Below are 13,287 nucleotides of genomic sequence, written 5' to 3' on the forward strand. Positions count from 1 at the left end.
CAGCCTAGAGTAGCTGCAGGAATGGCTGGCCCGAGGGAGCATTCCTGGGACCTTGAGTCTTCTCTGGCCAGCAGAGTTCCCCAAAACCATCACATCCAGATCTGCGTTGGTGACCAAGGCCAGACTGAAGGTTGGGTCCTAGTACAGTGAGCCTGTACCACTCACTGGAGGGTAGGGGTCAGGGAGGTGGTGGAGAGTGGGTGGCAGCCAGCCAGGTGGCTTCCTAGGGGGCAGTCAGTGCTGGTAGAGACTGGAGGGAGGGCAGGTCCTCATCAGGAGGTGGCACGGCAGTGGGAGATGACATCAGGACCAGGAATCTTGCATAGAACCTGGCTGTGGAGCCAGGCCATGCACTGTCACAGGGCAACTTGCCCTTCTCACCTGGGACTGAGTGTCCTACACTTCCAAGAGGCATCCTGCAGCCTCGGCCAGGCCCCGCAGCCCCTCCCCAAGCCAGTTTTCTCCAGGATGGGAAGGCCTGGTCTTGCCCACTCACCTCCTCACCTTTCTGGGAAGTGAGCTTAGACACTGTCTCTCTGTTCAGTGCCCTGGTGGGGAGGATGGTGGTTCTTATTCTGCTCCTTCCCCTCCCCCTACACCTTTTTTTTTTTTTTTCAGTCATTTGATAAACCTGAGGGCAGCCAGCCCCAGCTTTGGAGTTCTGAGACTGGAAGGACCAAGGGAACACCCCGGGTTGGAGGTCTTACTCTTGTTCTCTGAATGACTAGTCGAGGGAGGTTTCTAGTGGGATGGGATGGGCATGCTCTTGGGAGGCAACAGGTGAGGTGCAAGAGGGGGTATCAGAGATGCCCATTGTCAGCTAGGCACAGTGGCTCACGCCTGTAATCCCAGCACTTTGGGAGGCCAAGATGGGTGGATCACGAGGTCAGGAGTTCAAGACCAGCTGAACCAACATGGTGAAACCCCGTCTCTACTAAAAATACAAAAATTAGCCCATCGTGGTGGCACGCGCCTGTAATCCCAGCTACTCGGGAGGCAGAGGCACGAGAATCACTTGAACCCGGGAGGTGGAGGTTGCAGTGGGCCGAAATGGCACCACTGCACCCCAGCCTGGGCGACAGAGACTCTGTCTCAAAGGGGGGGAAAAATGCCCGTTGTCCTGGGGGAGCTAAAGGGTTCACCTGGGAACCGTGAACACCTTGGACAGCTCCCAGCTCCAGTCCTCAGCGGCTCCGGGTCACTCTTGCCCCCTGGTGGCCTCACTGAGCGCGGCCGCCGCGGCTCCAGCCAAAGCTGCAGTCGGGGCCGGGGCCGTCCTGCGTTCCTGTATTTGCTTTTCCTGCGAGTGGGGGTGCCCCTGCCTCTGTGGGCACACCTGTGCCTCCCTGCGCACCTGCTCAGCTTGTGAGCACCTGTCTGCGTGAGCCCGGCGCTCCTGTGTCCCTGTGCGCTTGCGAGGCTAGGCCCACACAGGTCCTCTGCCCCATCGCGGGTGCGGGTGAGGGGCTGGGAGTCCTACCGGGAAGAGGCCAGAAGGGAGAGCATCCCGGAGACACCCACCCGCGGCCTAAATCCAGCCGGACTTCTGGGAACTGCACCGGCCCCGGAGGCCGAAAGTGCCGAGACACCCGGAGGCCGAGAGAAGTACAGAGAGGCCCGGAGAGGGGACCAGATCTGGAGCAGGGGGAGGGGGCGCAGCCTGGAGCCTCCCTCCCGCCCCCGCAGGTGGAGCGCGCAGGCGCAGTCTCCGCGCGCGCGCCTCGCCGGCGCCTCCATCCCGGATCCTTGCTGCAGCGTCAGCGCCGCCGCCCGTGCCTTTCCTCTTCCTCCTCCTTCTCCGTGGCCTCCGCCTCCTCTTTCCCCTCCGTCCTCCCCGGCTGCCTCCGCTGCTCCCGACGCGGAGCCCGGAGCCCGCGCCGAGTCCCCGGCCTCGCGGTGCCATGCTGCCCCGGCGGCGTTGAAGGATGGCGACGCCGCTGCCTCCGCCCTCCCCGCGGCACCTGCGGCTGCTGCGGCTGCTGCTCTCCGGCCTCGTCCTCGGCGCGGCCCTGCGTGGAGCCGCCGCCGGCCACCCGGGTGAGCGAGCGCCCTGGGCGCAGGCCGCGGGGCGCCCCGGGGCCGGGATCGCCGGGCGGGAACCGGGTTGCCGGGCGCAGCCGCCCTCGTCCTTCCCAGGCCCGCAGGCCCTGCAGGCCTAGTCCGCTAGCGGCGGCGGCCCCGCCTCGCCCAGGATGGAATAAACAGGCCCGCCTGGAGGGCGCGGCGCGGAGCCTCCGAAAGGCAGTGCCGGATGGGGCTTCTGCCGGTTCCCGGAGGCGAACCTGAGGTTCATGGCTTCTTCCGCAGGGAACCCGTCTGGCTCAGGCCTCCGTGCCGCGGCCATCTGGCTCTGGGCAGGCCCGCTGGGAGTCTGCCTGCGTCTCTGTGTGTCTCCGTTTTCGGGGCTCCTGCGGGTGCGGGCTGGCCCTGAGTGCCCGCCGGCTTCACTGCCCGTGAGCGTCCCGGGGTCGGGGCCTAGTGCTACTCTGCCTGTCCTCACTCCTTGGGTGGCGCTGGGCACCGGCTTTGTGCGCCATGGTGGGCGCTGAAGTTCCGGGGACACTTGATGGCGCCGGCTCGGGGTCCTGTTCTAGCTTCAATGTGGGGAGGCTGTTGTAGCCTCAGAGCCTCCTCCTGCACCCCCTGCCCTCGAGGGCACTGGCATTCTCTTTGGGACTGAGGGCTGCAGGTGGACTCCGGAGGAGGGTGATAAGCCCAGGGTCCTGGGACACCCTTCCAGCTGCACAGATGGGTCCTGAGGCTCCAGAGAGCAGAGCTCCCTGCAGGAACCCAGGATGCAAAGCTGACCTTTTTCTGGGGGGACTGAACTGGGAGACTGGACTGCATTCGTGCAATCCTCCTGGCAGCCCTGCAGAAGAGGTACTGTGAGCCCATTTTACAGGCAAGGAAACTGAGGAATGGAGAAGTTAAGTGGGTTGTGGCGCAGCTGAGGCGCTGACCTGGGCAGCCTGGTTCTGCATGTGTGGTCTCAAGAGACCACAGGCCGGCTTCCTCCTGGGCACAGTGCCCCTGGATGGGAGGTGGGCATGAACAGGACAGGCTTCCGATAGTCAGAGTGTGGTCAGCCAGGAAAGGTGGAGGCCACCTATTCAGGAAACGGGGCTGCAGCTGCTGTGCTGAGCCCGGGTGGGTGGCAGGTGCCAGTCCTCAGTTCACCAACCTCTGCGGCTTCGTGTCTGCCTCACCAGGAGACCTAGCAGGGCCCTCCCTAGGCAACCTCCCCAATCCCAGTGCCCAGTGCTTGAAGGGAGGACCCTCAGGCAGCCCAGACGTTGAGTGGTGGGGGGTGCCAGCCACTCTCCAGCTGCTCTTGTTCCTGAGACCTCTCAGGAGGAGGAAGTGGGGGGTGGAGGCTCCTGGGCTGGGGAATAAGGGTCTGGGAGGGGCCTGGAACCCAGACCCTACAGCCGGCTTTGTACCTCAGGCCCCTGCCTTTGGCATGGTGGACTGTGAGTTATCAGCACAGGGGTAGGGACTGCCTCACTCGCCAGGTGCCAAGCTGGTGGGTGGGCCCAGGTGGACCTGCTGGCACAGGTTTAATGTTTAACATGCCCAAGTCCCGGCCTGCTGATACTGAGGCTGCTGCCCCAGGTCATGGAGGGTGGGCAGTGCCTGGCATTGGCTCCTGTGCCCACCTGCCACTGCAGCTGCTGAGGCTGCTGGAACTGCCTCGAAGGGAAGCCGACAGCCTGAGGGCCCTGAGTGTCAGGTTACCAAGGAAACCAAGCCAGCCAGCCAAGGTCTGGAGAAGGACAGATGCCCCGTGTGGCTCCAGTGGCCCTGCCTGCAGTGTGCAGTGTGGGGCTGGGCAGAGAGGAAGAGTCCTGGGTAGCCCGAGGTCCCACCGCAGACTCCCCAAGCAGGGTTGATGGCCCTGCTGGGGTTCCCCTGGCTCCACTGGCTCGTCCTGACTGGGGACATTCCTTAGCTTTGAGGCACTCAGCTTCTGCATCCCAGAGGGGAAACTGAAGCGGAGGGCTATTGCCCTCTCGCCCCGTTCTCCAGCACCAGGATAAGACTGATTAGCCACGTGTCGGCTGGTACCGTGGTCTGGGCCCCTCATCAGCGAGATGAAAGTGTGGTTAGGAACTAGTGTCTGGCCTGCTGTCCCCAGCACTGCCAACCTTGGCCTCCTGAGGCCCTCGGGTGCCACCTGGCCCCTGACTGCAGCCCCTGGTGGTGTGGCTTTGGGAGTGACCTGTTTGGGTTCTGTGTCTGAGGTCAGTGAGGCCAGCAGACTCCATTTTAGGTCTCCTTGGTGCCTGGGGGACAAGCCAGAGGCTGGAGGAGCAGCGTCCCTTCTTCCGGGCTGCGCACTTGTTCAGTGCCGGGTTCAGGGCAGAGCTGCACGGGAAGGAGAGGCCTCTGGCAGCATCGTTTGCTGCTCCCCAGAGACAGACCTGGGCCCCTCCCTCTGGGACTCCCAATCTGGATGGGGTTCCTGGCTCGCTGTGGGGCATGTTGAGGCTGGAGACTGGGCTTGTGGGGCTGCACGGCCCTGCCCAAGAGAACTCAGCACTGCCTGGACAGTGAGGCTCAGCTTCTGAGTTGAGGGCTCTATCAGGCCTGGAAGTGGACCCGGGGAGGGGGAGGGGCAGGGTAGTTCTGAGAAGTCCTAGGACTGTTTGCTTCCTGGTTCTGAGCCCCTGCGGCAGGGAGGAAGGGCCTGTCCAGAACAATGGCCAGAACCAGGCCCGGCCAGCTCTGGGGGTGTCAGCGCTGCCATGTGCAGGGGCCGAGCCCTACGGGGCCGTGAGCCGGCCCTGCCTTCTGCTTCCTTCCCAGATGCAGCCGCCTGTCCCGGGAGCCTGGACTGTGCCCTGAAGAGGCGGGCAAGGTGTCCCCCTGGTGCACATGCCTGTGGGCCCTGCCTTCAACCCTTCCAGGAGGACCAGCAAGGGCTCTGTGTGCCCAGGATGCGCCGGCCTCCGGGTACGAGGGCAAAGGGGGAAGTCAATGGGGGGATGTCCCTGCGTGAACCTCTCCCTGTAAGAAGCGGCCGGCCGGGCACGGTGGCTCATGCCTGTAATCCTAGCACTGTGGGAGGCCCAGGCAGGTGGATTTCTTGAGGTCAGGAGTTCAAAACCAGCTTGGCCAACAAGGTGAAACCCTGTCTCTACCAAAAAAACAAAATAGCCGGGCGTGGTGGCACATGCCTGTAGTCCCAGCTACTCGGGAGGCTGAGGCAGGAGAATCGCTTTAACCTGGGAGGCAGAGGTTGCAGTGAGCCGAGATTGCACCACTGTATTCCAGCCTGGGCGACAGAGGGAGACTGTGTCTCAAAAAAAAAAAAAAAAAAAAAAAAGCCTGCAGCCTCGATGCCCAGGCCTGTGCCAGGTGGTCCCAGGGACCCCTGGACCTTGTGGGGTGTTGGGTCCAAGGCCTGGGAGATCCTCCTTCACTCTCCACGAAGCTTCCCACCCTTTCCAAATGGAGCTGGACCCAGGCCTGGGGCACTCAGGCCCTCTTAGGGGAAGGGCTGTACAATAGAAAATGCTGGAGTGGCCATGGGAGAGGAGGGGCCATTCTCCCCGGGCCTGGGCTCTGCCCAGAAGCCCTCCAGGCCCCCACTTCCCCGTCCGCAGGCCCCTTGCTCTTTTCCGCCACTCACTGTCCTGTCCACCCGTTGGCACATGTTTACGCATGCTGGCACGGCTGGGTGCTGGGTATGCCCCACCTGCCAGCCTGAGCCGCATCTGTCGGGATGGCCAGTCACTGAGTGACTTCAGGTGGTGAGGGCTTTGCTCAGAGGTGCTGGGGGTGGAAGCAGCAGCGGCTTCCCAGTGGGGGTGTTGAGAGGGGCACCGAGAAGTGGCTGTAAGGGTCTGTGTGGGCTCTTCGCCTGCCTACCGGGGGGCGTCTGCCTGGACTGTGCAGCCCACAGTGAGCACCACTGGGGCCCTGCCACCAGCACCCCCACGACGGCTGCCCCTGTTCTCCTGATGAACCTGGGGAGGGGTCCCGGATGCTCGACTTCCTTCGGCTTTCCCGCACTCCTTGGGGAGTCACTGCCCCTCTGCCTGAGAAGGTGCTTGGAGGTGGGGAAGCAGAAGGAGCTATGCTGGCCGGCCCTTTATGGACATGCGTTGGGGCTAGAGATCCCACTCCTTCCTCCCCCTGCCCGGTCTTTGGACATTTCCCTAGCACCTCCTCCCCCTTGCCCTGCCCCCACTTTCCGGGAAGCACTGCCCCTCACAGGAAGCGCCCACACTGTCACCATGGCAATCCAGGAGGGAGAGGGCCCCCAGGCGTGTTCCCAGTCCTCAGGCGCCTGGGAGGAACCTGCCAGGAACAGGGAGGCCGGGCCTGGGGCTACCTCCTGGATGGGGTCCCTCCACCTGATGGCCCCTCACCCTCCCCAGGTGGGGGCCGGCCCCAGCCCAGACTGGAAGATGAGATTGACTTCCTGGCCCAGGAGCTTGCCCTGAAGGAGTCTGGACACTCAACTCCGCCCCTGCCCAAGGCCCGACAACAGCTCCCAGAGCCTGGTGAGACCCCCGCTTCCCGTGTCCCATGGCCCTGTCCCCCAGCCCAGTGCTCTCGCTCTAACCTGTCCTCTCTCGCAGCCACCCTGGGCTTCTCAGCACGGGGACAGGGGCTGGAGCTGGGCCTCCCCTCCACTCCAGGAACCCCCATGCCCACGCCCCACACCTCCCTGGGCTCCCCTGTGTCATCCGAGCCGGTGCACATGTCGCCCCTGGAGCCCCGGGGAGGGCACGGCGACGGCCTCGCCCTTGGTAGGTCTTGGTCGGGGGTGGGCAGGGGCGGCAGGGCCCCCCGCAGAGGCCGCCCTCACACGCCCCCTTCCGCAGTGCTGATCCTGGCATTCTGTGTGGCCGGCGTGGCTGCCCTCTCTGTAGCCTCTCTCTGCTGGTGCAGGTGAGCCAGCGGCCGCGGGCAGGGCAGGGAGGGCACCACACGCTCAGAGGTCTCAGGCCCCACTCCCCACAGGCTGCAGCGTGAGATCCGCCTGACCCAGAAGACTGACTACGCCGCCACGAAGGCCCCTGGCTCACCTGCGACACCCCGGATCTCGGTGTGTGGCCCTCTTCGGCCCTGAGGCTCCCGTCCAACTCTGACCGCCACCTGACCCTCACTCCCTCCTTCCCACAGCCTGGGGACCAGCGGCTGGCACACAGCGCGGAGATGTACCACTACCAGCACCAGCGGCAGCAGATGCTGTGCCTGGAGCGGTGAGTGGCTGCCCCGGCCCCGCCGCCCCCTCCCACCCACCTCCCATCCCCACCTCCACCTCCCCTGGTCAACTTTACCCTGGGCCCTGCCACCCTCACCGGCACCCTCACCTTCACCTCCCCTGCCGCCCTGCACCCTCGCCTCCCCGGCCAACTTCACCCTGGGCTCTGCTCCCCTGCCGCCCCAGGGCTGAGGTGGGCTGAGTGCCCACTTCCAGACTGGGCCACTGGCACCTCGAGGGTGTGGGGAGGACCCAGCGATCCCCCCCCACCCAGGCATAAAGAGCCCCCCAAGGAGCTGGACACGGCCTCCTCGGATGAGGAGAATGAGGACGGAGATTTCACGGTGTACGAGTGCCCGGGCCTGGCCCCAGTGAGTGCCTCGGGGTGCAGGGAGGGGCATAGCATCTCCTGGGGTTTCCTCCCAGCAAGCATGCCCCCAGTCCACCCACTGCCCAGCCTGACACCCACGTTCGCAGACCGGGGAAATGGAGGTGCGCAACCCTCTATTCGACCACGCCGCACTGTCCGCGCCCCTGCCGGCCCCCAGCTCACCGCCCGCGCTGCCATGACCTGGAGGCAGACAGACGCCCACCTGTTCCCTGACCTCGAGACCCCCGGGGAGGGGCAGGGCCCGGAGCTTCCCACTAAAAACATGTTTTGATGCTGTGTGCTTGTGACTGGGCCTTGGGCTTCAGGCCCTGGGATCCCTTTGCCAGGGAGACCCCCAAACATTTGTGCCAGGAGACCTCCTGGTCCCCTGCACCTCTCCTGTTCAGTTTGGACCCCCAAACTGGAGGGGCAGGGAGAACCGTGGAGCGCGGGAATGGGTGGGGAATTCTAGAGACAAAAGCCAATTAAAGTCCATTTCAGACCTGCGGCTTCTGCCTGTGTCGCCAGCTTGGGTTAATCTTCCGCCGTCCCCATCCACCATTTGGGGCCCTGGTAGATGGACCTCCGAGTGGGGGGTCCTGGGGTCTGCTCTTGCACCCCCAGAGGGAGGAGGCTTCTGTCCCCTCATGAGGAGGACCTTCCTGTCCCATGGAGCTGGAGGAGAGGCCACGGGATCATCCCCACCCTCCTCAGCCAGGCCTCACCCCTGCGGACCCTTCTACTCAGGTGGGAGATGGGAAGGGTGCAGCATAGGGCTGGGCCAGCCCAGAGTTGGCTCCTGTGTGATAAAGAGGGCGGGAGCAGGGGACAGTCCATACACACCTGGATGTGGGTGCCCATCACCTCCAGGCAGAAGGAAGATGCAGACATTGAGTCTGGGTTTCTCATGGAGACGTCAGGCCCTGCAGCACACGGAGAAGGGATGGCAGGCAGGGGTACCTGTGTGGCACCAGCTATGCACAGCCAGGTGGACTCATGGGGGCCGGGTGAGGGGTGTGATGGGAGGGGCCTGGACACCTGGAGCTGGGACTTGGCCCCTCCTAAATTTGGAGCAAGAAGGCCCCAAGGGAGGGAGGGGGACCATGTGGTCAAAAGTGCCCAGATCAGGCCAGTACCAGGTCAGGGTGCAGGGGCTGAAACTCTGTGTCCCACTGACGCTGGGGATGTAGGAGGACTGGGTTCAGAAGCGCCTCAGTGGTTATTAGGAGTCTGGAGGTCCAGGCGCCTAGACAGCCCTGGTGTGTTCTTATTATTAATCAGGGTTCTCTTATTTATTTATTTATTTTTGAGACGGAGTTTCGCTCTTATTGCCCAAGCTGGAGTGCAATGGCGCGATCTTGGCTCACCGCAACCCCTGCCTCCCAGGTTCAAGGGATTCTCCTGCCTCAGCCTCCCGAGTAGCTGGGATTATAGGCATGCGCCACCACACCCAACTTATTTTGTATTTTTAGTAGAGTTTTCTCCATGTTGGCCAGGCTGGTCTCGAATTCTCGACCTCAGGTGATTTGCCCACCTTGGCCTCCCAAAGTGCCGGGATTACAGGCGTGAGCCACCGCACCCGGCCAGTCAGGGTCCTCTTAGAGGAACAGAACTAATAGGAGATATATATATGGAGGGGGTCCAGGCACGGTGGCTCAGGCCTGTAATCCCAGCATTTTGGGAGGCTGAGGCGGGCAGATTGCCTGAGCTCAGGAGTTCGAGACCAGCCTGGGCAACACAGTAAAACCCAGTCTCTACTAAAATACAAAAAATTAGCCAGGCGTGGCAGCGGGCGCCTGTAGTCCCAACTGTCTGGAGGCTGAGGCAGGAGAATTGCTTGAACCCAAGAGGCGGAGGTTGCAGTGAGCCGAGATTGCACCACCGCACTCCAGCCTGGAGACAGCGAGACTCTGTGTTAAAAAAAGAAGAAGGGAGGGGGGAGGGGTTGCATTGGGGAGTTATACCTGATATAAATGATGAATTGATGGGGGCTGACGAGTTGATGGGTGCAGCACACCAACATGGCACAGGTATACATATATAACAAACCTGCACGTTATGCATATGTACCCTAGAACTTAAAGTATAATAAAAAAAAAAAAAGAAGAAGAAGAAGAAAGAAATATATATATATATATAAAGGGAAGTTAATATTAAGTATTAACTTACATGATCACAAGGTCCCACAATAGGCCGTCAGCAAGCTGCAGAGCAAGGAGAGGCAGCCCAAGTCTCAAAGCTGAATTTGGAGTCCGATGTTTGAGGGCAGGAAGAGTCCAGCACGGGAGAAAGATGCAGGCTGGGAGGCGAGGCCCATCGTCTCCTTTTCACGTTTCTCTGCTTTATATTCACTGGCAGCTGATTGGGTTGTGCCCACCAGATGAAGGGTGGGTCTGCCCTCTGCAGCCACTGACTCAAATGTTAACTCTCTTTTGGCAACACCCTCACAGACAAACAGCATCAATACTTTGTATTCTTCAATCCAATCAAGGTGACAGTATTAACCATCACAGCTGGCATGGCGAAGATAAGACCCACTGGGCACAGTCCCTGGAGAAAGGGTGGGCCAGGCAGACTGGGGGAAAACCGCTCACCTCTGCTGGGGGAGACTGGCTTGACCTAAGCAACATGTTTTGGGGGCCAGAGCCCACCCAGACCAGGAAGCCCCCTTGACCCTCACCTGTCACTCACTCCTTGCCTGTGACCTTGGGCTGGCCCTCAGCTGGAAACCTCCGTGGCCCTCTGGGCACTGCTGTGATGGGGCAGGCTGTGATGGGAGCCTGTGTGTGGGCCCTGGTGTGATGGGTGCGTGCATGGGGCAGGGTGGACGCTGAGCCCACGTGGCACACCCATGCCCACACCCATGCCCACCGTCCTTCACTCTAAGCCATTAGCCACAGGTAAAGCGGGCAGGTGCAGAGAGGCCCGGGCGTCACTCAAGGGCACAGGGCAGCGTCTGGCCTGGGCCGGTGTGTTACTGGCTAGGAGGCTCCCCTGGAGCTCCACAGTCAGTCCCTCAGGTCACAATACCTGTCCTGCTGGCCTGACCCAGGGACCCCAGAGCAGCCTCCTTGTGTGTTCCATCATCTTGGGGTCCCCAACCTGTCCCCATGGTCCCTGCTGCCCATTCTCTCAGGAATTGGCAAGGAGGGACTTCCTCCCAGAGCAGCCGCATGAGAAGGGAGCCAGTGGGCCTGAGCTGGGGAAGGGTTGGCAGGGGGCTGGGGTCCTCCGGTTGCGGCATAGGCCCCCATGCAGCCCAGCACCCTGCTCCCCACTCGCCTTTTTGGATTTTTTTTTTTTGAGACAAACTCTCACTCTGTCACCCAGGCTGCAGTGCAGTGATATGATCTTGGCTATCTGCAATCTCCATCTCCCAGGTTCAAGCGATTCTCCTGCCTCAGCCTCCTGAGTAGCTGGGATTACAGGTGCCCACCACCACACCCGGCTAATTGTTGTATTTTTAGTGGAGACGGGGTTTCAGTATGTTGGCCAGGCTGGTCTCGAACTCCTGACCTCAGGTGATCCACCTGCCTTGGCCTCCCAAAGTGGGATTACAGGCATAAGCCACCACGCCAGCTTTTTGGCTTTTGTTGGCCCCTGGCCAATTCAGACAGAAGGCCTTCAACTTTGTCCAAGCTCCTACCCCCAGCCATCAGGAGACCCCTTGCTCCCATAGGCCCCAGGCTGTGGGTGAGCTGCCCTGGGACCCCCAGGGACTCTGGAGACCCCAATCCTGGGCTTGGGACCTGGCTCAGCCTTGCCTGGGGTCCCATTACTTCCTTTCCACTTTACCTTCTGCTGTTGCTATCCCTGTCCCAGGGCCCTGGTGGCAGCAAGAGGCAAACTTCACCTTGGTTTCTGGCTTGACCCTGAGCCCTGAGCCCGCCTGAACCTGCTGACCCTGGCCCGGCAGCCCAGCCCCCTCTCCAGTTCCCACTTGAGGAAGCCCAGCGGGGCACTGATGTGTGTCTTCCAGCCTCAGCTACCTCCCCACTTGGTGCCCTGCCCACACCTGGTGACCTCCTGAGCACAGATGCCCAAGGGTGACATGCAGATCCCGGCAGAGACCATGGGGTGGCACTCATCTGTGTGGAGATATCCCCAACCCAGCAAGATTCTGGGGCAGGACCATGCTTGGCCCAGAATGTGGGGCATGTGATCCCCGAGCCAACACCCTAGGAAGCGAGGACCTCCCCAGCTTCTGGCCCTGGTAGGCGATCTTGTTCCCCAGCCTGGGTGTCTGGGTGGACCGGCCCCAGGGTCAGAGTCCCTGGCTGCAGCCCTCCCCTACAGCCACGCAACACAGAGGAGCAGGTCAGGGCAAAACTTGGGGTGCAGAGTGGGTCCCTGGAGGACCAGAGCCCCACCCAGCAGCTCCACCTGGAGGAGATCAAGGACACACACGTGATCCCCTCCACGTCCTGGGACTCGATGGGATGAAAGTAGGAGGGGAGGTGCTGGGCTCACCCGCTGCACCACCCCGTGCTGCTCCTCCACCAGTCCCTCCACTTGGGGGTCCCCTTGGCCACCTGCCAGGCTCCGTGCACCCACCCACCTTTCCAAAGGCGAGGTCAGAGGGGCTCTCCAGCCCCCAGTTCCACCTTGTTACTGAGGATGAACGGCCGGCTCCCTTCTCGCCGGGGGGCCATGTAGCTTTGCAGCACACCACCAGGGGGCGCTCGAGACATGCATCTGGACTGCCTTGCTCAAGCCAACCGGGTGAAGCAGGTGAGGGATCAGGGAGACAGCCAGGCTCAGCCCGCTCTCTGAGGCGCCCCTCAGGCTGGGGCTGGGTGCCCCTCACCTTGCTGCTGCCCTGGGTACCGCTGTCTGCAGGGGGCACTGGCCAGTGGTCTGTGCTTGGTCTGGAGTGGGGCCCACTGGGTTGAGGCCTCTTCAGTGGTCATCCACCGACCGGGAAGCTGGCCCACAGTGAAGGCTCGGCTGGGAAGAGCTTGTGTCCTGATCATCACGATGCCCACAGACCACGGAGCTGGGGTTGGCTGCCCACGTGGGTCCACACAAACCCAGGGAGTCAGGAGGCCTGGGTGGAGTGAGATGAAGAGGAGCCCCCAACCCCCAACTTTCTCTTTGACTCATGTCCTTTTCTTTCCTCTGAGAGGCTTTCGTTCTGACCCATTTCTGGGCAAAACCCCCGAGCCGCGTTTGCCAGCTCGCAGGTTCCCACGCACGGCTGGGCCCCATGGCAGCCACCCTGCCCGGGGTCCTCAAGGAGGAGCAAGCTAGGGGCAGAGGGTGGGGGAGGCTCCTGCAAATCCACCCAGGAAGGGAGCAGACTGGCTGCGGCAGAGGTCGGTGGCGAGGGACCCTGCCAGCCTGGCAGCACAAACAGGAAGGATGGCGGGCTCTGGCAGCCTGAGGCCGGGTCACCCGCAGGTGCGGCAGGACGGCCTCCTTCCTGCAGGAGCTGCCACCGGGTGCCCGTTGCAGGGAGAAGAGGTGGGCTGGCGTGAGGCTGAAGCCAAAGTGAGGCTCCCTGGGGGCTCCCTGCCAGAAAAGGAATGCTGGGGCGGGATTAAAGGCCCAGGTGCCACTATGGTCATCACCCAAAACATGGGGGGCTGGAAGGGAGGAGCGGGAGGCGGCTGCCCACTCTGGTGCCAGCCCCTAAGCCGAGCAGTTCAGGTGCTGACAGTTTCCCATGGTGCCCACAGGAACCCCTCCCTCCAAGGCCCCC

At 62.4% G+C, this 13,287-nt stretch overlaps 2 protein-coding genes across 2 annotated transcripts in view; one reads left to right on the top strand and one right to left on the bottom strand.

Moving 5' to 3' along the window:
- The first annotated feature begins 1,225 nt into the window (after positions 1-1,225).
- Positions 1,226-8,099, top strand: NPDC1 (neural proliferation, differentiation and control 1). Its single transcript, XM_023227588.3, has 9 exons — positions 1,226-2,037; positions 4,807-4,953; positions 6,384-6,509; positions 6,588-6,758; positions 6,834-6,900; positions 6,973-7,057; positions 7,135-7,214; positions 7,491-7,587; positions 7,694-8,099. Exons 1-9 carry the CDS (start codon positions 1,926-1,928, stop codon positions 7,784-7,786), a joined length of 978 nt encoding a protein of 325 aa, XP_023083356.1. The 5' UTR covers positions 1,226-1,925; the 3' UTR covers positions 7,787-8,099.
- Positions 8,100-10,869: 2,770 nt separating this feature from the next.
- The window catches only part of C14H9orf139 (chromosome 14 C9orf139 homolog), a 12,639-nt gene continuing 10,221 nt past the window's right edge, over positions 10,870-13,287 (bottom strand). Inside the window, 3 exon segments of the mRNA XM_023227666.2 lie at positions 10,870-12,889; positions 12,891-12,967; positions 12,969-13,217. Coding sequence (XP_023083434.2) covers positions 12,625-12,889; positions 12,891-12,967; positions 12,969-13,217 — 591 coding nt within the window. The 3' untranslated portion in view covers positions 10,870-12,624.

The sequence above is a fragment of the Piliocolobus tephrosceles genome, chromosome 14 (assembly GCF_002776525.5).
Source record: "Piliocolobus tephrosceles isolate RC106 chromosome 14, ASM277652v3, whole genome shotgun sequence".
In the NCBI taxonomy this organism is placed as follows: domain Eukaryota; kingdom Metazoa; phylum Chordata; class Mammalia; order Primates; family Cercopithecidae; genus Piliocolobus; species Piliocolobus tephrosceles.

Coding starts and splice junctions, on each gene's coding strand:
- NPDC1 (XM_023227588.3), top strand. CDS start 1,926: ATGGCGACGCCGCTGCCTCCGCCCTCCCCGCGGCACCTGCGGCTGCTG. Junction 2,038..4,806: donor AGCCGCCGCCGGCCACCCGG/GTGAGCGAGCGC, acceptor CTTCCTTCCCAG/ATGCAGCCGCCTGTCCCGGG. Junction 7,215..7,490: donor CAGATGCTGTGCCTGGAGCG/GTGAGTGGCTGC, acceptor CCCCCCACCCAG/GCATAAAGAGCCCCCCAAGG.